A 23601-nucleotide genomic window follows, 5' to 3' on the forward strand; every position below is an offset into this window, starting at 1 on the left:
TTCTCTGGAGTGGCTCAAAGATAACTGATTCCATCCAGTTCAGAAGTTGTTAAAAAATTAATACAAGCTTCTCTGCAGCTTTCAGCTTGCTATTGAGACAAGCAAGCTGGGCTCATATTTGACCGAGGCAGGCATAAGTCTGGAAGGTAAAAGATATCATTCAGGTTTCTCATATATCATCTGAAGAACCTTCCCACCAGTTTTTAAAAACATCATTAGTTCCTCAAAGTCATCTTGATCACTTTGAACATCGCACCATCTGGCAGTAGGTTCAGGTCCCACTTCCCTGTCTTTGCAGACCTGTTTAAGAAATGTCAGAAATGTTGTCTTCTCTGAAACAATGTTCCCTTTGATGACAGTTTTCTTGGTACAGGTCCCCTCAGAGCTGGTCATGGGAGATGGGAGTCTCCTCTTGAGTGGGGTGGCCATTCTGGTCTTGTGGCCTGCGCACAGTGAGCAGGGAGGGCTAGGAGGTGGCCCTAGGTGCGTGTACTGGGGCTTATGCCACCACTGAATGTGATTGGACATGCAGAAGAGCTCCTGCCTGCAGCAGCTTAACTCATTTATTTTAATAGTTGTGTGTGTAAATTCTTAGGATTTTCTATATATAAGATAATGTCATCTCTGAATAGAGATAGTTTTACATTTTCCTTTCCAATCTGGATGTCTTTTATTTTTTCTTGGCTAATTGCATTGGCTAGAACCTTTAGTACAATATTAAATATAAGTGGTGAGAGCTGACCTTTTTTTTTTGTGCTAAATTAAACAACTTAGATTTATTCTATTTATAAGACATCCAGGAAAAGACAAAATTGTAAGAACAGAAAATAGATCATCAGTTTTCAGGAGCTGGGAGGGAGTAGCAGTTGACTTGAAGAAATTTTCTGGAGTGATTAGAGTTCTACATCTTGTGTGTGTAGTTACATGACTACACGCATTTGGCAAAACTAATAAGACTATACATTAAAATGTGACATACTTTTCTTGATCCTTAGGAAGAAACCTTTCAGTATTTCACTATTATATTTGATGTTAGATGAGATTTTGCAGATATTCTTTATCAGATTGAAAAAGTATTCTTTTTTTTGTGGTCTCATTTACTTTATTTATTTATTTTTAATGTAACACAATTTATTTTTTTAACATATGCAATTATTTTCCGTCATTTACAATACAGTAGTTACAATGATACTCCAAACAGAAAAGCAAAGTAAAAAATCAAAACCCCCACTTCTATTTCATGAAAAAGTATTCTTTTGTTCTTAGTATGTTTTAGAATTACTATCATGAAAGGCCGTTGACTTTTTGTTAGCTGGTTTTTTAGAATTTACTAAGATAATCCTGTATTTCCCCTTAATATAGTATATTACATTGACTTTTGGATGTTAATAAATCTTGCATTCCTAGGGGAAAACCCCTAATGATTATGGTATATAACCCATTGTTTATGTTGCTAGATTAATTTTGCTAGTATTTTGTTGAGGATTTAAAAAAGTCTATATTTGTAAGAGGTACGGGTCTGTAGTTTTCTTGTGATGTCTTTGATTTTGTTGCAGGGGCATTTAATTTCATAGTATGAATTAGATAATCCTTCCGATTTTTCAGAGGATTTGTTAAGGATTGGTATTAATGCTTTTTAAAATGTTTGGTATAAATAACCATTGGAGCCTTGGATTTTCATTGTGGTAAATTTTTAAATTACCAATTCAATCTCTTATATTTATTTATACATGAGTATTTTTATTTCTACTTAAGTTCGTTTGGCTAGTTTGTGTCATGCATTTTATTTCAGTTATCCAATTTGTTGGCATGCAATTTTTCTATTATTCCCTTATAGGTTTCTTTGTAATCCTTTTGATTCCTTAATTTTGGTAGTGCTTTTCCTTTATTTTTCATTCTTGATTTTTGCAATTTGAATCTCCTTGGTCTCTTTTTTTCTTGGTTAGTCTACCTAAGATTTGTCAATGTTGTTGATCTCTTTTCAAGGAACCAACTTTGGGTTTATTTTTTTTTTAATTCTGTTTTATTTATTTCTGCATAATTGTTCTATTTCCTTCTTCTGCTTGCTTTGGACTTAGCTTGCTCTTTTTGAATTTTCTAAGATGAAAGGTTGGTTTATTAAATTGAGATCTTTTTAAAAAATAGGCATTTACAACTATAGATTTCTCTGTACGCATTACTGTAACTACAGCTTTCTTTGCCATGAGTTTTTTTTAATGTTTATTTATTTTTGAGAGTGAGGAGCAATTAGGGGAGGGGTAGAGATAAAGAGAGACAGGAGTCAGAGAATCCCACGCAGGCCCCACGCTGTCTGTGGCCGAGCCTGGTGTGGGGATCGAAGTCATGAACCGCTAGATGATGACTTGAGCCGAAATCAAGAGTCGGTCATTTAACTGACTGAGCCACCCAGGTGCCCCTCCATGAGTTTTTAAAAAATTTTTTTTAATGTTTATTATTTATTTTTGAGAGAGAGACACACACAGCATGAGCAGGGGAGGGGCAGAGAGAAACGGAGACACAGAATCCAAAGCAGGCTCCAGGTTCTGAGCTGTTGGCACAGATCCCGACACAGGGCTTGAACTCACGAACCATGAGATCACAACCTGAGCTTAAGTCGACGTTTAATCATCTGACCCACCCAGGTGCCCCTCCATGAGTTTTTTTAAAAATAACTTGTTGGATTTACTTAACGTGTTCTAAGCATTACGTGTTCTGTATTTTAATACATTGCATATTAACAACTAGATTCTATAATTTGTGATTTGAAATTTACTTTTTATTTTTTAAAGACACATTCATTCAGCGTCATGCTCAGACATTACATTTAGCAATCAACAGCATGGGTGCAAAAAAAAAGTCTACATTAAAACCCTTTGTTGGAATGCTTTACTCTTTCCAGAGAACAGAAATTAAAATAACCTGTTATACAATTAGTCACAAATACAGTCCTCAAGGTTTTTGTCCATGCACATGAGTATTGTGTACAACACTGCTTGGCTAACTTCACACATCTTTTGTGAACTTCCCTGTCACTTCTCTGGCTCTCCCCTCCCGCTTCTCTGGGTCTCCCCTCCTGCTAAGCTTTGTTTTCTGGCCGTAAATAAAACCTCTGCCACTGCCATGGCTACTGCTGCTGCTGGACTGATCATAGCCACCTTGGTTTTGTGGTTTGGGATCAAGATTTGAGCTGAAATCAAGGTCCGACGCTCAACTGACTAAGCCACTCAGGCACCCAATGCCTGTTTCTTAAATTACGCCTATGTGAACCACTATGGAACAACTTAAATTTTGTGCCATAAAAATATTTTTTGTGGTAAGGTACTGTTTTTTTAGCACTAGGGATATCAGCAAAAATCCACCTTACAACTTGAAAGACCTAATTTTATGTTGAATGAGCACAACATAAGCTGAAGCATTGCAAGGAGATAGCCAGACAGCGGTTAGATGCTCTTGTCTTTTTCATTGTTAATTTACTGTCTGTACATGGGTTTCAGATTTACAGAGGTATCACAGGCTCATTGAACTTAATACCTGCGGTGTTTGCTACCATACCACAATTCATTTTTGATACTTTATTATTAATAAAACTAATGTTTTATTAACAGTGCTTCTGGAAATGAATGCATTTTAAAGCAGATCTTTTTTAATAGACCATTTTCAAAAAAGGATTTGTTTTTTGTTTTTTTTGTTCTTCCCAAAACATCTAATTTTTCTTGTGATTTTTTTCTTTGATCTGTTATTACTTAGGAGTGTGTGTTTAATTTCTGCATCGTGATTTTTCCCAGTTTTATTTTAGTTTTTAATTTCATTGTGTTTGTGTCCAAGAATGTTAGTAATGTGATTAATCTCACTCTTTTCCAGTTTATTGAGGCTTGTGTTATGGCCTAACATATAATCTGTCCAAAAGAATATTTCATGTTTACATGAGAAGTATGTGTATTCTGTTGTTTGAGGGCATCTTTATTATATCTAGTGGGAAGTCAGGTGTTAATCTTATTGAGGGTCCTTTTACATGGTGATTCATTTATGTTTTGCTGATTTTGTGATTTCTCTTTGTTTCTCACCACTTGACATGATGTGTCTGTGGTGAGTCACTTTGAGTTTATCATAGTTGAAGTTCTTTGAGCTTTTTGGGTGTATGATATTTCATGAAACTTGAGGTTTTGGGGCTCTATTCAAATAAAATTTCTTTTTCTTATTTCTCTCCTTTTCTTCTGGGATTCTCAATTTGCATATACCTGATGGTATCCCACAGGTCTCAGAGGTCGGGTGTTTATTTGTTTTTAGCTCTTTTTTGTTCTTCTTCTTGGATAATCAGTTTTGCCCTATCTTGAAGTTTGCTGATTTCTTCCGCCAGCTCAAATCTGTTGAGCCTGTCTAGTGACTACTCCGTTTTAGAGTTTGTATTACTCAACTCCTGAACTTCTATTTGATTGTAAGATTTGTGGTTTTGTTGTTGTTAAATAATTGCTACTTATTTATATTTTCTATTTGGTGAGGCATTTTTAGAAGAATTAAAAAGTATTTTAGACATAATTCCCATATTTTTAATTTTGAGCTTCTTTATGCTAGTTGACTTAAAGCTTTGTCTACTGAATCAAACTTCTGGGCTTCCTCATGTACATTTCTTCATTTGTCTTTCAGTGTTTTTTTGTTGAAAACTAAATGTTTTAATGTAACAAGTGTGGACATTAAGTTCCCCTACTCCCTCCCCAGAGTGGTGGTGCTGCAGTTTGTTTTGTTTGTTTAATGACCTTTGTAGGTTAATTTTGTAAAGTCCATACATCCTGTTGCGTTTAGCTACTAAAGACACTACATGGTTAGTTTCGTTGTTTGTGAATTACTGCACAGAGATTTATTTAAGTACCTTGAGGCAATAAGACTTTCATCCTTTTCGAAGGGTTTCTTTCTGTGTTTTTGAGGCATGTGTTCTGTACTCTGGCAGTATTTAGTCAACTATTACTTTCCTTGTGCAGGGCTTCAGGGTTATCCAGAGTTGAGGGATTTGGGCCTTCTTAGTTTTTTTCCTCAGCATGGACACAGTTTTCCACATGGAAATAGCATTCTAGATCCTTAGGAATAGGTCAACTCTTTTCAAAGCTGCCCATGGACAGCACTCTCCAGATCTTCCGTTTAGGTATTTTTGGCCAGTCTTGGTTCTTTAAGCCACTTTTGCTGCTTCACACATGTGTAATAATTTGTTTAGCAATAACTAATTAATAATTCATTAATCATTGCTGCTGACTCTTTTAGAGACAGGCCCAGGGGATAGGGCTTTCTCGTTGAATATGCTGCTGAATCACATTACAAATCCTGTGTGTAAGTTTTTTTCTAAAAGCCGTCAGGCAGGTCAGATGGTGAGAGTACTCTGGGGGTAGGGCCTTTTGAGGAGCTCTGAGTGTGATCTCCTCTCTCCTGTGACTGCTAGGCTGTGGTTTCCACAACTGCTGTGGTTGCAAGGCTACTATTTTTCAAAGTTGCCATGAAACTAGAGAAGGGGGTCTGAGACTGGGCAAGTTAAAACACCACAAATTTATTGTTTGAGATTCACTTGTTTTCTTGGGGAAGGGCTATTCAGATTGTTACAAGCCAATAGCTGTGAAAAGTTAGATGGACTATTTTTGCTGCTCTTCTCATTCGTTTTATGAAGGAATGGGTTATTAGAGGTCCTTACCTGTTATAAAAGATTATTCTGCAAGTTTGACCATCACATTTTTTATTTTAGTTATTCTGGTAAGTGTGTATGTTTAACTAATTGTGACCATGATGGCTAATGATACTGAAACTGTTTTTATTTATTTATTTTTTTTTTGGCCACATCTTTCCTTTTTAGTGAAGTATCCATGTCTTTTATCAATTTTTTTTAGATTGATATATAATTACAATATACAGGTTAGCATAATGGCTTGATATTTGCATATACTGCAGAATGATCACTGCAGTAAATCTAGTTAGAATTCATCCCCGCACAAAATTACAAAAAACATTTTTTCTTGTGATTAAGATTTATTCTCTTGGCAGCTTTCCAATGTATGTACAGTATTATTGACTATGGTCACCATGCTGTATACTTTCCACTTCCATGACTTATTTACTTTATAATTGGAAGTGTACCGCTTTTACCCCCTTCACCAATTTCACCTACCCTCAACCCCTCTTCCCTCTGGTACCCACTGTTCTACTCTCTGTGTGTATGAGTTTTGTTTTGTTTTATTCTGTAAATTTTTTTTGAAAGTTTCTACATATAAGTGAAATCACACCGTATTTGTTTTTCTTTGACTTATTTCAGTTAGCGTAACCTTTAAGTCCATTCATGTTACCACAGATGGTGAGATTTTTATCTTTTTATGGCTGACTAGTGCTCCATGGTGTGTGTGTGTGAGATGCTGTGTGTGTTGTGGTGTTTATCCTTCATCCGTGTTTCTACAGGAAGGGCAGGAATCACTGGCGGCTTCCCTTTTTGAGTTGCTTTTACTGCGTCCTGTCTTTGGTATGTAGTAGTTCCATTTTCACTTGTCTCCGGTTATTTCCGATTTCACATTTGATTTCTTCAATTACCCTTTGGTTGTTCAGTGGCATGTTTAAGCTCTACATATTTGTGTGTTTTCCAGTTTTCTTCTTGTAATTGACTTCTATTTTCTGTGAAACAAAATGTCAAGAGCTAAAGTCAATGAGAGAATCTCAAAAGCAGCAAGTAAAAAACAACTTGCAATGTACAAGGAAACCCCCATGAGACTATCAGCAGATTCTTAAGCCAGGAAAAGGGGATGATATATTAAAAGATAATATATATATATATGTATTATAAATGATAAAAGATTTTGACATTTTGTTTTTAACGTGTATTGGTTAACGAGGCCCTTTTTGGTTCCTCCTGTTTTTGAATTCTGTTGGTTTCCTGGATCTGGGTGTCTTTCTTTACCCAGGCTAGTGATATATTCAGCCATTAGTTATTCAAACAAGTTTTGTTTTGTTTTATTTATTTTTTATTTTTTGCCTCTTTCTCTCTCTTCTCCTTCTGGGACCCTTGTGGTGCAAATGTTATACCACTTGATGTTGTCTTGTAGGTAAGCTATCTTCATTTTTTTCGTTCATTTTTTTCCCTGCTGTGATTGGGTAAGTTTATTTGCCCTGTTTTCCAGTTCACTTATCTTTCTGCTTCATCTCGTCTGTTGAAGCCTATTAGCGTGTTTGTCAGTTCAGTTATTTCTTCAGCTCTGAGACTTCCATTTGGTACTTTTCTTACCCCTGTTTAATCTCTTTTTTGAAGTTCTCACTCTGTTTAATCCATTTTCCTTCCCAGATCAATGAGCTTCTTTATGGCCATTACTTAGAATTCTTTATCAGGTGAATTACTTTTTCCTATTCAGGTTTTTTCCTAAAGTTTTGTCTTCTTTCATTTGGAACATATTCCTCTGTTTCCTCATTTTTCTTGACTCTGTTTTTGTGTTTATGTGATAGGCAAAAAGCTACTTCTACCATTCTTGATAGAGTGGCCTGGTTTTGGAGATGAATCTTAGTACCATTCAAATTTGTTGCATATTTTGAGTTAATTTTTGTATAAGACATTAGATTGAGATCCTTATTATTATTGTTATTTTTTTCTTTATGGATATTTCCTTATGGGTAGTTGTATAGTGCTCTCTACAGAACTGTGTGTGTGTATATATGTGTATATATGTGTGTGTGTGTGTGTATATATATATATATATATATATATATATATATATATAAAGCTTTGTTTTTTGGTCAAAAAACAATTGAACAGTATCTATTTCTGGTTTCTGAAGTGTTCCACTCATCTGTGTTTCAGTTTCCTTGCCAAAATCCCAATTTTCATTATTGTAGCTATATAACAGTCCTTAACATTGATTGGAGTCACACTTCTCACTTTATGTTTTGTTAAGGTAGGTCTCTTTTTTTCTTAATTCCAGTTACAGTTAACATACAGTGTGTAAGATTCAGGTGTACAATATTGTGATTCAACAATTCTATACATTACTCATTGCTCATCATGGTAAATGTACTATTTAAACCCTATCCACACTTTCCTCTATTCCCCAATTCACCTTTCCTCTGGTAACAATCAGTTTGTTCTGTACAGTTTAGAGTCTGAGTCTTGTTTTGTCTCTGTTTTTTTCCCCTTTGTTCATTAGTTTCTTTAATTTCACACGAGTGAAATCATATGGTATTTGTCTTTCTCTGACTTATTTTGCTTCCAGTCGTTAATTTTTGCTTTTATTTCCCTTGCTTCTGGAAACTTGTCAAGTAAGAAGTTGCTGCAGCCAAGGTTAAAGGAAAAAAAAAAAAGGTTGGTGCCTGTTTTCTCTTGTAGGATTTTGATTGTTTCCTGTTTCGCATATAGGTCTTTTATCCATTTTGAATTTATTATGTGTATGGTGTAAGAAAGGGGTCCAGGTTCACTCTTCTGTATGTCACTGGCCTGTTTTCCCAGCACCATTTGCTGAAGAGACTTTTTTCCAATGGATATTCTTTACTGCTTAGTGTAAGATTAGTTGGCCATACATATGTGGCATTTCTGGGTTCTCTATTCTGTTCCTATTCTGTTCCAGTGATCTACGTGTCTGTTTTTGTGCCAGTGCCATACTGTCTTGATGATTACAGCTTCGTGGTACAGCTTGAAGTCTAGAATAGTGATGCATCCAGCTTTGATTTTTCTTTTTCAACATTACTTTGACGAATTATTCAGGGTCTTTTTGTGTTCTGTACAAATTTTAGGATTGTTTGTTCTAGCTTTGTGAAGAATGCTGGTTTTATTTTGATAGGGATTGTTTTGAATGTGTTTTATTTTTTAGGGATTGCTTTGAGAAGTATCGATTTTTTTTTAAATCTATTTTATTGTCAAATTAACTAACATATAGTGTATATATAGTGTGCACTTGACTTTGGGAGTAGATTCCCATGATTCATCACTTACATACAACAGCCAATGTTCATCCCAACCAATGCCCTCCTCAGTGCCCATCACCCATTTCCCCCTCTTCCCCCGCACCTTTCATGAACCCTTAGTTTGTTCTCTGTGGGTACTATAGACATCCTACCAATATTTGTTCTCCCAGTCTGTGAGCATGGGATCTTTTTTCACTTCTTTGTGTCTTAATTCTTTGGTAAGCTTTCTATAGTTTAAAGCATATAGATCTTTTACCTCTTTGGTTAGGTTTATTCCTAGCTATCTTCTGATTTTTGGTGTAATTGTAAATGGGATCGATTCCTTAATTTCTCTTTCTGCTGCTTCATTATTGGTGTGTAGAAATGCAACCAGTTTTTGTACGTTGATTTTATATTCTGTGACTTTGCTGAATTCCTGTATCAGTTCTAGTAGTTTCTTGGTGGAATCTTTCGGGTTTTCCATATAGAGTGTCATGTGAGTATAAAGAGTGAAAGTTTGAATTCTTTGCCAATTTGTATGCCTCATTTCTTTTTGTTGCCTGATTGCTGAGGCTAGGACTTCCGATCCCTTGTTGAGCAACAGTGGTGAAAGTGAACATGCTTGCTGTGTTCCTGACCTTAGGGGGACAGCTCTGTTTTTCCCCATTGAGAATGGTATTAACTGTGGGCCTTTCATTTATGGCTTCTACGATGCTGAGGTATGTTTCTTCTATCCCTACTTTCTTGAGGGTTTTTATGAAGAAAGGATACTATATTTTGTCAAATGCTTTTTCTACATCTGAGAAGATCATATGGTTCTTATCCTTTCTTTGATTCAGGTATCACCTTGAATGATTTGTGAATATTGAAACAGCCCTGCAGTCTAGGAATAAACTCCACTTGATCATGGTGAATAATTCTTTTAATGTACTGTTGAATTTGATTTGCTAGTATCTTGTTGAGAATTTTTGTATCCAGGTTCATGAGGGATATTGGCCTGTAATTCTTAGTGGGGTCTTTGTCTGGTTTTGGAATCAAGGTAATGCTGGCTTCATAGAACAAATTTGAATGCTTTCCTTCAATTTCTTTTTTCTGGAACACTTTGAGAAAAAAGATATTAACTCTTTAAAAAACTTAATCTATCCATTATCTTGGTTTTTTTCTTCCTCAAGGATTGCTTCAAGGATATCTCTATGTTGGATCCCAAGAGAAACTTAATCACTCTGTTTCTCTTGAATCCTTTTACTTTCTTCATTGGAGGTAGGTGAAATTTAAAATTTCTACCTTATTATTTTCTATATCTCTTAAGATATTATCTGTGGTAGCTACTTCCAGTTTAGTCTTTTTTTCCCCTGAGCTGATTTTTTTCCATGTTAAGAGAATATGTTCCTTTATTTTATGTTTTAAGCTTTCTCTTAAATTCCAGCTAATGTATAGTGTAATATTAGCTTCAGGAGTAGAATTTAGTGAGTCATCACATACATATCACACCTAGTGCTCATTACAACGAGTGCTCTCCTAATTCTCATTATTTAACCCATCCCCCCACCCACCTCACCTCTATCAACCCTCAATTTGTTCTCAGTATTTAAGAGTCTGTTTCGGGCATCTGGGTGGCCTAGTGGGTTAAGCCTCAGACTTCAGCTCAAGTCATGATCTTGTAATTTATGGGTTTGAGCCCTGCATTGGACTCTGTGCTGAGAGCTCATAATCTGGGACCTGCTTCGGATTCTGTCTCCCTTGCCCTCTGCCCCTCCCCCACTCGCTCATGCACATGTGTGCTTGCTCTCACTCTCAAAAATAAAGAAACATTTAAAAAAATAGAGTATTTTACGGTTTGTGTCTCTCTCTCCTCTCCCCACTGTGTTCATCTGTTTTGTTTCTTAAATTCTACATATGAGTGAAATCATATGGTATTTGTCTTTCTCTGAGTGACTTATTTCACTTAGCATACTACACTGTAGTTCCATCCATGTTGTTGCAAATGGCAAGATTTCATTCTTTTTTTTTATAGCTCTGAGTAATATTCCATTGTGTATATATACACAACATCTTCTTTATCCATTCATCAGTCAGTGGACATTTGGGCTCTTTCCCTGAGCTGATCTTTAAACTTTATTCTACCTCTTAGGTTTTGTTATTTCATTTCTGAGTTTTTATAATCCCAATGTCTTGTCTTCTTTTAAAATAGTAGCTTATACTTTTTTCTGTTCAATGAACATGCCTTTGATGTTCTTTCTTTGTGTGTTGGGATGTTAATTCTGCTTTTTTCTGTTTTTTTCTGATGATAATTTTGTATGGGATTTGACTTTGATCTCTTTCTATTGCTTATTTTTATGTTACAGTTTTTGTGAATTTTTAGAAGAAGGCAGGATTCAAAGTAGCTTTTGTAATTTCTGTTGCTTACTTGTAGTTTGCAAGTTCTGGCCACTTGTATGTTTGTTATTTAGATATTTTCTGGCTGTGTTCTCTTCCTCCACTCCACCTGGACATTTTCTTTGTTTGTCTGTACCATCCCTGTGCTGCTGAGCAGACTCCACTGCCAGCAGTTTGTCCACAGTATGGGACCCTGTCTGAGAACAGAGTCCTAGATGACCAGTACTGCAGTGCTGAGTGTCCTAGCCTGCCCCACTCCTGTGGGTCTTCTTGACTGGAACTGTAGGCCTCACCCTGTTTGAGGTCCCGTTTCATTCTCAGGTCGCCTGCCCCACTTCCTAGTGAACACCGCATGCCTCTGCTCAGGTCCTCCTCTGCTCCTTCACGTCTCACGGCTTTACTCTCAGATAGGATCATATGCAGGGCTCTGCATGGTTGAATGTTTGTCCTTACCCATTTCTATTTTGAAATTTATTCTCTAGAGGTACATGTTTATGTGCTTTTGATTTTGCATTCTTGTTGCTCTTTTTTACATGAAGATTCAGACATTTAAAAGCTCTTGCTTTACCATTGCCATTCTAGGGTTTCTACATTGTTAAATGTCAACTTAATATATATTTATGAAGGTGATTTCATTTTTTTGTCTGTTTTTCTTTAAAAACAATCTCCACAGAGAAAAAGAAATTGGACTAGAGAATACCCATCCTTTCCAGGAGGGAGTCCACTGAAGTTCAGAAGACCAGGTCTCAGAACGGTGGGGACAGCTGCTTCCCTCTCGGAAGCGTGGCTCAGGTGTGGGGAAGGATTTCAGGACACTTCCGGGACTCAGGTAAAGTTGTTATAAAATGGTTTTCCTTGAATGTCAAATTTGGGATAAATGTTGGATTCCTGAGTGTTCAAGCCACTGTATTTATATGTCTTTGGAATTCCTTTTATTTCAGTATAGTGCTTACATTTTTCTTTTCTCAACCTTGAATTCTTTTTTTTATCACCTCTCCATGTTAGGCACCACCTTTGTACTTTTTTGCAAATGAAGGATACATCCTGAGAAGTTTCTCGGAATATGAAATCTTTGAGCATCCTGCTCTTCACGTGAAGTGTATTTATGAAATGCTTTTGTGTCCTTAGCATCTTCTGGCAACAAGATATTCTGGTTAATTTTTGTATCTGTGCTGATTTCGAAATACTGATAGTATAGATATGTACAAAATGGGATAAATACTATTATAAACTCTTTTAACTCTTAAACTCTCTGTTTAGATTCTGGCAAAATATAAAAATACATTTATATATATATGAGGAATATGTGCTTTGGGAATACTTCCTGGTAAATATAGATAAAAGAACACAGGGATTTTTTTAAGGAGGGTATAGTTCAGGGTTTTGAGTATTACAAAATAGTTTTGGTTTTAGCCCTTGTCGTAAGTAACTACATCATCATTGTCATCATCATTGTCGTCATCATCATCATCTTCCTGCAGTTAACAGCTGAAAAGAAGATTGTTACAGAGAAGCACCTTGAACTATCCCTGAGACCCAAGGAAGGTAATATTTTTGTTGATTTATTGACAGAAAAGGTATAAGGCTAATTGTTTCTTTTTGATCTGTTTACTTTCTTTAAAAAAGTTATTTAACATAGTTTGAATAGATTATATATTTATGGTTTAAAACATCAAAATGTAAAAAAGATATTTTGAGAAACCTCTTTCTGATCTTTGTTACCATCTATCCCATTCTTTTCTTGCCTCCTCTAAGTAATTATTAAAATTTCTTATGTATCCTTCCTGGGTTTACTCTTATGAGCTGAGCCTGGTAGGTTAGGCTTAGGCTTACAGCTCCAGGATTTTAAAGATTCTGATTTGGGAAGTACAGTTATGACCTATGATATAAGGACTGTACTGTTTCAGGCAGTGAAATTCTTACTTGGTGAATTGGTTACAGAAAGCTTTTAGTTACAGATAGTTGGAAACTGTTAGAGTGTTTGAAGAAATGGAGTTGAATTCATCTCCTACAACAAGAAGTTCAGGCCGTCAGACTTGTTCGGAGTCCGGCAGCGTTAGTATGTAGTCTGCTCTTGCCGTCCTGACAGGGAAGCTGAATTCTCTGGGCCCAGTTCTCGGGAGGAGTGTGGGCTTAGCGTTTTCTCCAGGTATACTTACTTTCCTTCTGGAAGGGAATTCCCTCTCCAGGACCTTTACCTTTGGCTAGAACCTGGTATATAGGGTCACCCCTACCAAAGGGACTTATGTGAAATTAGAGATTTTTAAATATGTATGTTGCTTCTCAAATAAAATTGGTTTTTTGTTAGTAAGGTGAAAAAGAGGATGGATATCAGGGAGGCTGCTGACTCCGCTGCCACACTCAGTTACCCTGTGGGTGGGCAGGGGGGGTCAGGGCTTCAGACCTCAGGGATCCCCTCTGGGCTCTTGGTGTCGTGAGTGTATCCTGACTGTGAGGACACTCGTCATATTGGAATAATTTGATACTTTGTAAAGACCCTGTCTTTAAATAATCACATTCTGGGATGCTGGGATGTTAGACCTTAAACATATGAATGACCTTTGGAGCAACACAGTTCAGCCCTTAACACCATGTGCTAGCACAATCCCTGCATGCAGTGGGTACCTGAGATGCTTACCTCTTGCAACTGTTCTCATAGTCTAGTTGATGTCCTTCCTAGAATTTTATTGGAATGGGCCTTGATTTCTAGGATACCCTTTTTCAGCAAATAAAATGAGTTACTAATAAATTCCCGGTAGTGATTTTTGTCTGTATAAATTATATAAAGTACGTATAATTCATGGGTTTATGAATTCCATAAATTCATTATATAATCTGAAAGTAGCAGTAACTTTACTTCCTGTCTTAGTCTGTTCAGACTACTTTAACAATAATACCACAGACTAGGTGGCTTATAAACAAGAGACATTCATTTCACACAGTTCTGGAGGTCGGAGGTCCTGTATATTCAGTGTCTAGTGAAAACTCAGCTTTCAGGTTCATGACAGTAACATCTTGTTCTGGACTCCCATGGAGGAAGGGTCAGTAGTCTCTCTGGGGGCTTCTTTTATAGAGCGCTGATCCCATCCGTCAGGGCTTCACCCTTGTTACCTAACCACCCCCAAAGTCCCCTCCTCTTCCTCTCGGACATTGCGGATTAAATTTCAACAGTGTAAATTTTAAGAGATACTAGCATTCTGTCTACAGCATTCCACTCCTTCCTTTTCAGTTTACTCTTCCCGATGCATAATATAAGGGATTGATAACGTCTTTTGCAATATATACACAGTTTAGTTTTTATTAGCTATTTAAATATATATGGATGAAGTTTATTTTTAATTTTATATTTTGAAGGTAGATTTTAGTAATTGTGGGTGTTCATGGCACAAAGGAAGTGTTCAGTAAATGTTTATAATTATTTTCTGGTTTTGTGCCTTTGTAAGTACTGTATTTTCAGACATCATTTTGTCAGTCAGTCTCCTTTCCTGATCAACACAAAGTGGAGCATTCATACTTGTTTGTGCCTTTCAGGCCATGCATTCCTTGAAGGAGGAGTTTTCTTATTTTTCTGTTTCCTCAAGGTTTATTATATCAGAGTTGTTATGTAAATATGTATTCAATGAAGCCATTTAACTTCTGAGCCTATTTTCTCTTCTGTAAAACTTGAATTATAATATCTAATCTCTGAATCTCATTGAAATATGTCCAAGGTGCTTTTATTTAAGTTTTAGCATTAAAACTCAATTATAAATATAAGTAGAAAAATTGATTTTTAATACGTTTATATATCTTTTCTGATCATTGTCAGAAAAGTTTTCTGTGGACTTCCTGTTACACTAAGGTGGAGTAGCTCCATTCCTTCTAGGTTTTCTGTCTCTCAGAATGGCTAAAATAAAAAGTGGTGACAACATCAAATGCTATCAGTGATAATGGAGAAACTGATACATGCTGATGAGACTGTGAAATGTACAGTCACTCTGCAAAACAGTTTGGCGGTTTCTTATAAGACTACACACGCAATTACCATACAATCCAGCAATTGTCTTTTGACATTTATCCTAGAGAATGAAAATTACATTCACCTAAAACCCCATGTGCAGTATTCATAGCAGCTTTATTCATGATAGCCCCAAACTAGAAACAACACAGATGCCCTTTAGTGAGTGAATGGATAAACAAACTCTGGTGCATCCAAATCATGGAATACTACTTAGTCATAGAAAGAGTTGCTACATAGAACAACTTGGATAAATGTCAGGGAATTAGGCCAAATAAAAAAAACCAATCCTGAAGGTTCACGGAATAGGTTTCCATTTGTGTATCATTCTTGAAATGACAAAATTACGGAAGGACAAAATGGATTCATTTGCAGAGGTTCAGAAATGGGGTGGAGAGGGTAGCTATGATGTGGCTTTAACAAGGGACACCTGCCAAGCTCAGTTGCTTAAGCGTCCGACTCTTGATCTCAGCTCAGGTCTTGATCTCCGGGTCATGAGTTCAAACCTGCATTGAGCTTCGCACTGGGCGTGAAGCCAGCTTGAAAAAAAAAATAGATAAATAAAATAAAAAGATAATACAAGATGTCCTCATGGTGATGGCATTGTTCTAGGTCTTGAATGTATCACAATCAACTTTCTGGTTGTGATGTTACACTGTTTTTTGCAAAATGTTGCCTTTGGAGGAACTGGGTAAAGCACATAGGGGCTCTTTTTACTGCTTCTTACACCTGTCCGTGAATCTACTATTACCTCAAAGTAACAAATGTAGTTAAGTTAAAGAGTTTGCTGTTAAGTGTGTTTAAGCACAGTACTGCTATCAGGGCTCCTAATACAGCGAAGGAGGTGCACAGAAGCATTCCTGTTGTACATAAGCATTGGATTTGTGGTTTGTTTTGTGTTTTTTTTTGGTTTCATCAAATATTCTAGGAAGTTATACTTCTATAATTATTTCAAGGTTAATTTTTTTAATGTTTGTTTATTTTTGAGAGACAGAGTGTGAGGAGGGGAGGGGCAGAGGAAGAGGGACACACAGAATCAGAAGCAGGCTCTGGGCTCTGAGCTGTCAGCACAGAGCCTGATGTGGGGCTCAAACCCACGAACTGCAAGATCATGACCTGAGCCGAAGTCGGCCGCTTAACCGACTGAGCCACCCAGGTGCCCCTAGGTTAATTTTTTGAGTTTTCCTTTGTGCCCTAGTGATTTTTCTTGTCTTTTATAACTTAACCTCAATTTGTTCTTCTTTTTCTTCTTCTAATTTGGTTTTAATTCAAAGAACTTGTGTTTTATATAGAACTTTAGGCAGGAAGATTTGGCATAAGACATTGCTTATTGTTAGAATTTTATTATTTGTGACTTCAGCAAAGTAACATGCATAAAATCTTACTCTGATAAATAACTATCAGTTATTTATATTTTCTTTTTTCTTTAACAGAAACTGCTGTATCTAAGAGTACCTGTGGGCTCACAGATACAACATGGAGGTCCGGTGGAAGTGATGTGTCAGATGAGGATAAATCACAAAGAGATCATGAATGTGGTTCTGGAATAGACAGGTTTTGTAACAGGAACAAGAATATTGTATGTACAGAAGATGGGGCCAGCGAAGGTAAATCGACATTTTTCTTACCTCTCTCTGTTACGTATTGGGTTCTGTATTGGAAAAAATGTCATTCCTTTTACACTTAGTATTAGTGATGACTAATACATAGTCTTTGCCTCCATGCTCAGCCCTTTAGAAACATTTTCTCATTTAATATTTTTTATAACCACTCTAAAGAGATAAGTATTACAAGATATTATTTTTACAACTAATAACTTAAGCTTGAACAAGTAGAATCGATGGGGATTCCACTTCGGGTCTCTGATAGCAAAGCCAGTTCTTTCAGCTGCTGCACCCATACTGCCTCCTTGCTGACCTGCTTTGAGTCCGTGCTCTGACAGCCAGTGTGTGGCAGAAGTGTAACACAGGCTTCTGTTCTGATGGCATTTTGTTTTGTTTTGTTTTTTTAGTTTTTATTTATTTGAGAGAGAGAGAGTGTGAATGGGGGAGAGAGGTAGAAGGTGGGAGAAAATCTGAAGCCCCCCAACGGCGGGGGGGGGGGGGGCTCCATTCCACAACCCTGGGACCATGACCTGCTCTGAAATGAAGAGTCAGACGTTCAGCCAACCGAGCCACCCAGGCCGCCCCATATTGTATTGTGTTTTTGACAGTTCGAAGAAGGCTTTCCTAACTTTGACACTAATGCCACTTGGGACCAAAAGGTTCTTTGTTGGGGGGAGAGGGACTTTCCTGTGCAGTGTAGGGTATTTAGCAGAGTCTGTAGCCTTTTTTCACTAGGTGACAGTAGCTCCCCAGTCCCACTTGTGACAGCTGTGAATGTCTCCAGATGTTGTAAGATATCCCCAGGAGAACAAAATCATCCTGAGTTGAGAACCAGACTTGGGAAAATCATGTTCATTTACAGTTTTTAAAATATATAGAGTATTTAAAAGTCTTAATGCTTTCAGGGGGCGCCTAGATGGCTCATTCGGTTAAGTGTCCTACTTCAGTTCACGTCATGATCTCACGGTTTGTGGGGTTGAGCCTTATGTCGGGCTCTATGCTAACAGCACAGAGCCTGGAGCTGCTTCAGATTCTGTTTCCCTCCCTCTCTGCCCCTCCCCTGCTCATGCTTTCTCTCTCTGTCTCTCTCTCAAAAATAAATAGTAAAAAAAAAAAAAGTCTTTAATGCTTTCAAAATAAGCTTTGACTTTTATTCTGAAGTTCATGTGAGTTAGTTACTTGGTCAAGGTTAAGTTAATGCAGACAAACACTGGATGGTGTTTCTATTCCTTTGGCCCACTTGATAACTACCAACTGACATTCTAGTAATAAACAGGTAAGTGGTATTTTAAGGTTATACGAAGCTCACAGGGCTTATGTTGTTAATTCAGTCATATTAAAACGATATTCATTGTTTTATAATTCTTGATTTGCCTTTACACATCTCAGAATATAATTTGATTATTTAAAACTATGTTTTTTTTAATAGGTGCATAGTATGGTATGTGAATTACATCTCATTAAAGCTGCTATTAAAAGAAATAAAAACTGTCTATGTCCTTCTTTATTAAAAGATAGTAGTTTTCAAAACTAAGGCTAGAAAGGTACTGCGGCGCCTGGGTGGCTCAGTCGGTTAAGCATCCGACTTTAGCTCAGGTCATGATTTTGCAGTTTGTGAGTTTGAACCCCATGTCGGGCTCTTTGCTGACAGCTCAGAGCCTAGAGCCTAGAGCCTGCTTCAGATTCTGTATCTTGCGCTCTCTCTGCCTCTCCCCTGCTCATGGTCTCTCTCTCTCTCAAAAATAAATACACATTAAAAAAAAGACTAGAAAGGTATTTTGAGCTAATTATATTTGTTATTAATTGATTTATATATTTGGATGTTCCCAAGTTGGGGGGGATAAATATTTACAAATGTTTGATCTTCTTGGTGGGTAGACCTCTTAATTATGATATAGCGTCCTTCATCTCTTGTGACAGTCTTTGGTTTAAAATCTAGTTTGTCTGATACTAAGTATGGCTACTCCAGACTTCTTTTGACGTCCATTAATAAAAGCTTCTCTATCCCCTCACTTTCAATCTGCAGGTGTCTTTAGGTCTAAAGTGAGTCTCTTGTAGGCAGCATATAGATGGGTCATTTTTTTTTTTTTAATCCATTCTGATATCTATGTCTCTTGATTGGAGCATTTAGTCCGTTTACATACAATGATTATTGATAGATACGAATTTAGTGCCATTGTGTTATTCATAAAGTTGGTGTTTCTGGTGATACTCTCTGGTCCTTTCTAGTGTTTATTGGTTTTAGTCTGTCTTTCTCACTCAAAGAGTCCCATTTAAAATTTCTTGCAGGGCCGATTTAGTGGTCATTAACTTTTAGTTTTTGTTTGGGAAATTCTTTGTCTCTCCTCCTATTCTCAATGACAACCTTCTGGATGAAGAATTCTTGGCTGCATATTTTCCCCATACATGATATACTTTGATCTGCTATGAACCTGATTCGTTTTCCCTTGTAGGTTAAGGACTTTTTTCCCTTACTGCCTTCATGATTCATTCCTTGTCTGTGTATTTTGTGAGTTTGACTATGATATGTTTTGTTGTGGGCTGGCTTTTGTTGAATTCAGTGGGGGTTTTCTGTGCCTCTTGGATTTGGATGTCTTTGTTCTTCCTCAGATTAGGGAACTTTACAGCTGTCATTTGCTCCAACTGTCTGCTGCTTTTCCTCTCTCTTCTTCTGGAATTCCTGTGATACAAGTGTTATCACTCTTAATGGAGTTATTGATTTCCCTGACTACATTCATGATCCAGTACTTTTCTTTCCCTCTTCTTTTCAGCTTCATTATTTTCAATGATTTTATCTTAAAAAAAATTTTTTTAAAATGTTTGTTTATTTTAGAGAGACAGAGTGTGAGCAGGGGAGGAGCAGAGAGAGAGGCAGACACAGAACTGGAAGCAGGCTCCAGGCTCTGAGCTGTCAGCACAGAGCCTGACGCGGGGCTTGAACCCACAAATGTGAGAGCATGACCTGAGTTGAAGTCGGACGCTTAACCAACTGAGCCCCCCAGGCACGACAGCATGGTTTTATCTTGTGTATTACTGATTCATTCTTCTGCTTCATCCATCCTCATTGTCATGCAGTGACAGTGCTAGCATTTTCTTTTAAGAATTTTTTTGAAGTTTATTTATTTATTTAGAGAGAGCGAGAGGAGGGGAGGCAGAGAAAGAGGAAGAAAGAATCTCAAGCAGGCTTCACACTGTCACTGCTGAGCCCAACGTGGGGATTGAACCCACCAATGTGAGATCCTGACTCAGTTGAGCTGAAGTCAAGAATCGGATGTTTGACCAAAGGAGTCACACAGGTGCCCCTAGCATTTCTTATTTCAGTCTGACTAGTTTTTAGTTCTTTTATCTCTGCAGTAAGGGAGTATCTGGTATCTTCTATGCTTTACTAAAGCCCAGCTAGTATCTGTATGATTGTTGTTTTAAATCCTAATTCAGGCATCTTACATAAATTTTGATTAAATCCTTTGCTAGTACTTCTTCATGTTCTTTCCTTTGGGGTGAATTCCTCCATCTTTTCATTTTGTCTAGGTTACTATTTTTTTGTATGATGGTTAGGAAATCCTGTTCTGTTCCTACTCCTGAGTAGTAGTTGCTATTGTGTTTTGGCTGCATCTTCCCTCAGGTCAGTCTTCTGCATAGTTTCTCCTTGCCTGGAGTGGGAGGTTTTTGTATCTTGTCCGCTGTGTGACAGGTTTTAACTAGGTGTATTTTGGTTTGCTCGAGCCTATTTCCCCTAGAGGTTAAGCTTTGCAGCACGCTATGATCAGTAGACTAGGTGTGTGCGAGGGGTTTGTGCTCGTTTTCTGGGGGGAGCAGCCTGCTGGGCTGATTCTCAGGCAGATTTGCTGTAGTAGAGATGCCCCTGCAGGGTGCAGGGGGCGGGGGCTTGGTGTATGCAGCTCTGGCCATCACTTAGTGGCACTGTTTTGCTCACTGAGGTTCAGTGCTGATGGGCAGAGGAAATGGTGTCACCCCACCTTCGTGTCCCTAGAGCAGAGAGTTCGTGCCCACCACTCTTCAGGAAGCCTGGCATCTTTCAGATCTCTGACTTCACCCTGCTTGTGTCCAAGCATCTGTCTGTGCCTGTCAGGCGGCACAGTACCTCCTGTGTTTTATCTCTGGTAGGCAGCTGGTTTTTAAATCTCCAAATTTTATGGATCTGCGTGACATGGACCTGCACTTATCTTTTGGGGAGGGTCTTGCCACGCTGTGGCTGGTGCAGGCTTGTCCCGGAAAAGCATAACACAACCACGCAGTGGTTTGAAGTTTATGGTAAAGCGCAGCAAAAAAGCTGCCGACCAAGATCTGCTGCCCTCAACAGATGTCTCTATTCCTATGCATGTTGGCCCCTGATAGCTCATTTATCTCTTGAGAGGCTGTGCTACAGTTCCCAGTTGCACCCCAAGAAGAGGAACTGTTTCTCCTCATGCGACCCAGAGGATCCTCAGACCACACTTCCTGCTCCCCAGCCTCTGCCTCCTTCCGGAACCACAGGGGCACCACTAGTCCCACCAGGCATGACCCCTGCGATGGTGAGGACTTCTTAAACTTCAGACTGTGACCTCTGCTGCTTATAAGAACTTGAAAATTCAGCCCCTTGCCTTTTCCCAGTTAGTGATTTTGGGGAAGAGTTTTTCTTGTGCAATCCCCTGTGTGCTGCTTTCTCTCTCTTTTTCTCTTGCTCCTTTCTCCATTTCCTCCCCTTCACAGCATCTGCAGTTTTTTCTCCTCCAAATCAACTCGTTGCAGCTGCTACCTTCTATGATGTGGCCGTTTTCCCACCTCTAGATGTACAGTTTTGTCAGTTTTCAGATCAATTTCTTAGGTTTTCAGACTGATTTGATATTTATCTGTATTCAAGTGAAGAGGCAAGCATCGGGTCCCACTACTTCTCAGCCATCTGAATTCCTCCTCCTTGAGCTAATTACTTTAAGATGAGTTCACATGGGCGCCTGGGTGGCTCAGTCTGCTAAGCATCCTCTTTGGCTCAGGTCATGATCTCAGAGTCAGTGGGTTGGAGCCCTGAGTCTGCCTGTGTGCTGACAGCTCAGAGCCTGGAGCCTGCTTCAGATTGTGTCTCCCTCTCTCTCTGCTCCTCCCCTGCTCATGCTCTCTGTCTCTCTTTCAAAGAAAATAAACATTAAATTTTTTTAAATGAGTTTACAAATTGTTGACTTCCCTTAAGCAAGTTGACTGTTGGGTAATAAGTAAATGATCCCTTGGAGTATATCTTATTATTTGTGTACCTGCTGTTTTATCTTTCTTTTTTCTCTTCCATTTCCTTCCCTTCCTCCCTCCCTCATTTTACCTTTAATTATCGTTTATCAGTTTCTTGTTTTACCCCAGACACTTGGGGTATATGTATGTTATTTCTTTTATATCTGCTATATCCTGTAAGCTGAGTACTCTCATTTTACAGAAGGAAATTGGGACTCAGAGAAGTCAAATTGCTTGCCCAGAGTCACATATTTAACAAGTATGCCAATTGATATTTATGGTTGGGATGTCTAAATTCAGTGTTGTGTGCTTCAACACTGTTCTTGTGCTTACCAGACCTGTCTTATCAGAATTTCCAGGTAGACTTTAAAAACAGTATACCTAGGTCATCTGGGTGGCTCAGTTAAGTATCTGGCTCTTGGTTTCGGCTCAGGTTGTGATCTCATGGTCATGAGACTGTGCCCCACGGTGGGCTCCATGCTGAACATGGATCCTATCTGGAATTCTTTCTCTCCCTCTTCCTCTAAATACATACATACATACATACATACACTATAATCCAGACCTCTTTCCAGCTGTATTGAATTAAACTGTCTGGGCCTTAAGGCCAGAATTAGGATTGAGAGGGAAGAGCCCTCAGTTAAAGTTGTCAAAATATTTTTTTCTTTATAAAAATCTTTCCCCCTCCATTTGTCTTTTATATGACTTGGAGAAAACTTCTTAACTTTTTGAGGACTCTATTTCTTCATCTATAAAATGCAAACTTTAGTCTAACATTGGTTGTTTGCTTCATAAAATTATTGTGAACAGTGAAAAGTCTTAACTAGTTTTGGTTGTGGTCTGTCAGTTCCAGGGTAGGAACAGTGTTCTGTATTATCTCCTGTGTTTATTTGTTGGCTTGTTTTCATATTGTGAGCATCTAGAATGGTGCAGTAGCCTGTCAGTAGGTGCTGATTCTACTGAATGAGTGAGGAATGATTGAACTAACGCTACAGAAGTATGTTAGCTTTGAGGGCACTTGTTCTCCTCTGCCTTTCTGTGGCTTTCTGCTGCGATGCTTCAGCAACCTGGAGAGTTTCTTATGCATTCCAGGGCCTGGCTTCCATAGGACATGTGTTGTCACCTGTGGGAAATAATTGCCACTCTGCATCTGCTTCTCTCAGAGTGGTCTGACCTCTAATCTTTTATAATCACTCTAATGGACTTTTATTTTCTGGAACAACAGTGTCAGATAAAAAAGGTTTACATTTTTGTTTACTTTATTCCATACTTTTAACTTTAGCTTAAATTTTTCTTTTCATTTCTTTTTTTTCTTCTTGTTTTTATTTTGAATTCCCTTCAATTATTAAAGCTAGTAAGTTATTTTGTTTTAATATGACTTCTATCAGGACTAAGATTATTGCAGTCAGACCTCTGAAATAGGGCCGAGATATCTTATTAGTCCTCTGGTAAGTGAGTTGCTGAAGTAACTGTAAGTGGAATACTTGGGCTTTATAGTGTAGGAAAAGTTTATGTTGT

The 23601-nt window shown here is 37.8% G+C and overlaps 1 protein-coding gene across 1 annotated transcript in view; it reads left to right on the forward strand.

The window, feature by feature from the left end:
• Positions 1 to 11938: 11938 nt before the first annotated feature.
• SPIDR (scaffold protein involved in DNA repair) overlaps positions 11939 to 23601 on the forward strand; it is a gene marked incomplete at its 5' end in the record, with an annotated part of 427634 nt that continues 415971 nt past the window's right edge. The window contains 3 exons of the mRNA XM_029923996.1: positions 11939 to 12094; positions 12747 to 12810; positions 16696 to 16869. Coding sequence (XP_029779856.1) covers positions 11939 to 12094; positions 12747 to 12810; positions 16696 to 16869 — 394 coding nt within the window. The remainder of the gene's footprint in view (positions 12095 to 12746; positions 12811 to 16695; positions 16870 to 23601) is intronic.

The sequence above is a fragment of the Suricata suricatta genome, chromosome 15, assembly GCF_006229205.1.
Source record: "Suricata suricatta isolate VVHF042 chromosome 15, meerkat_22Aug2017_6uvM2_HiC, whole genome shotgun sequence".
Taxonomy (NCBI): Eukaryota; Metazoa; Chordata; class Mammalia; order Carnivora; family Herpestidae; genus Suricata; species Suricata suricatta.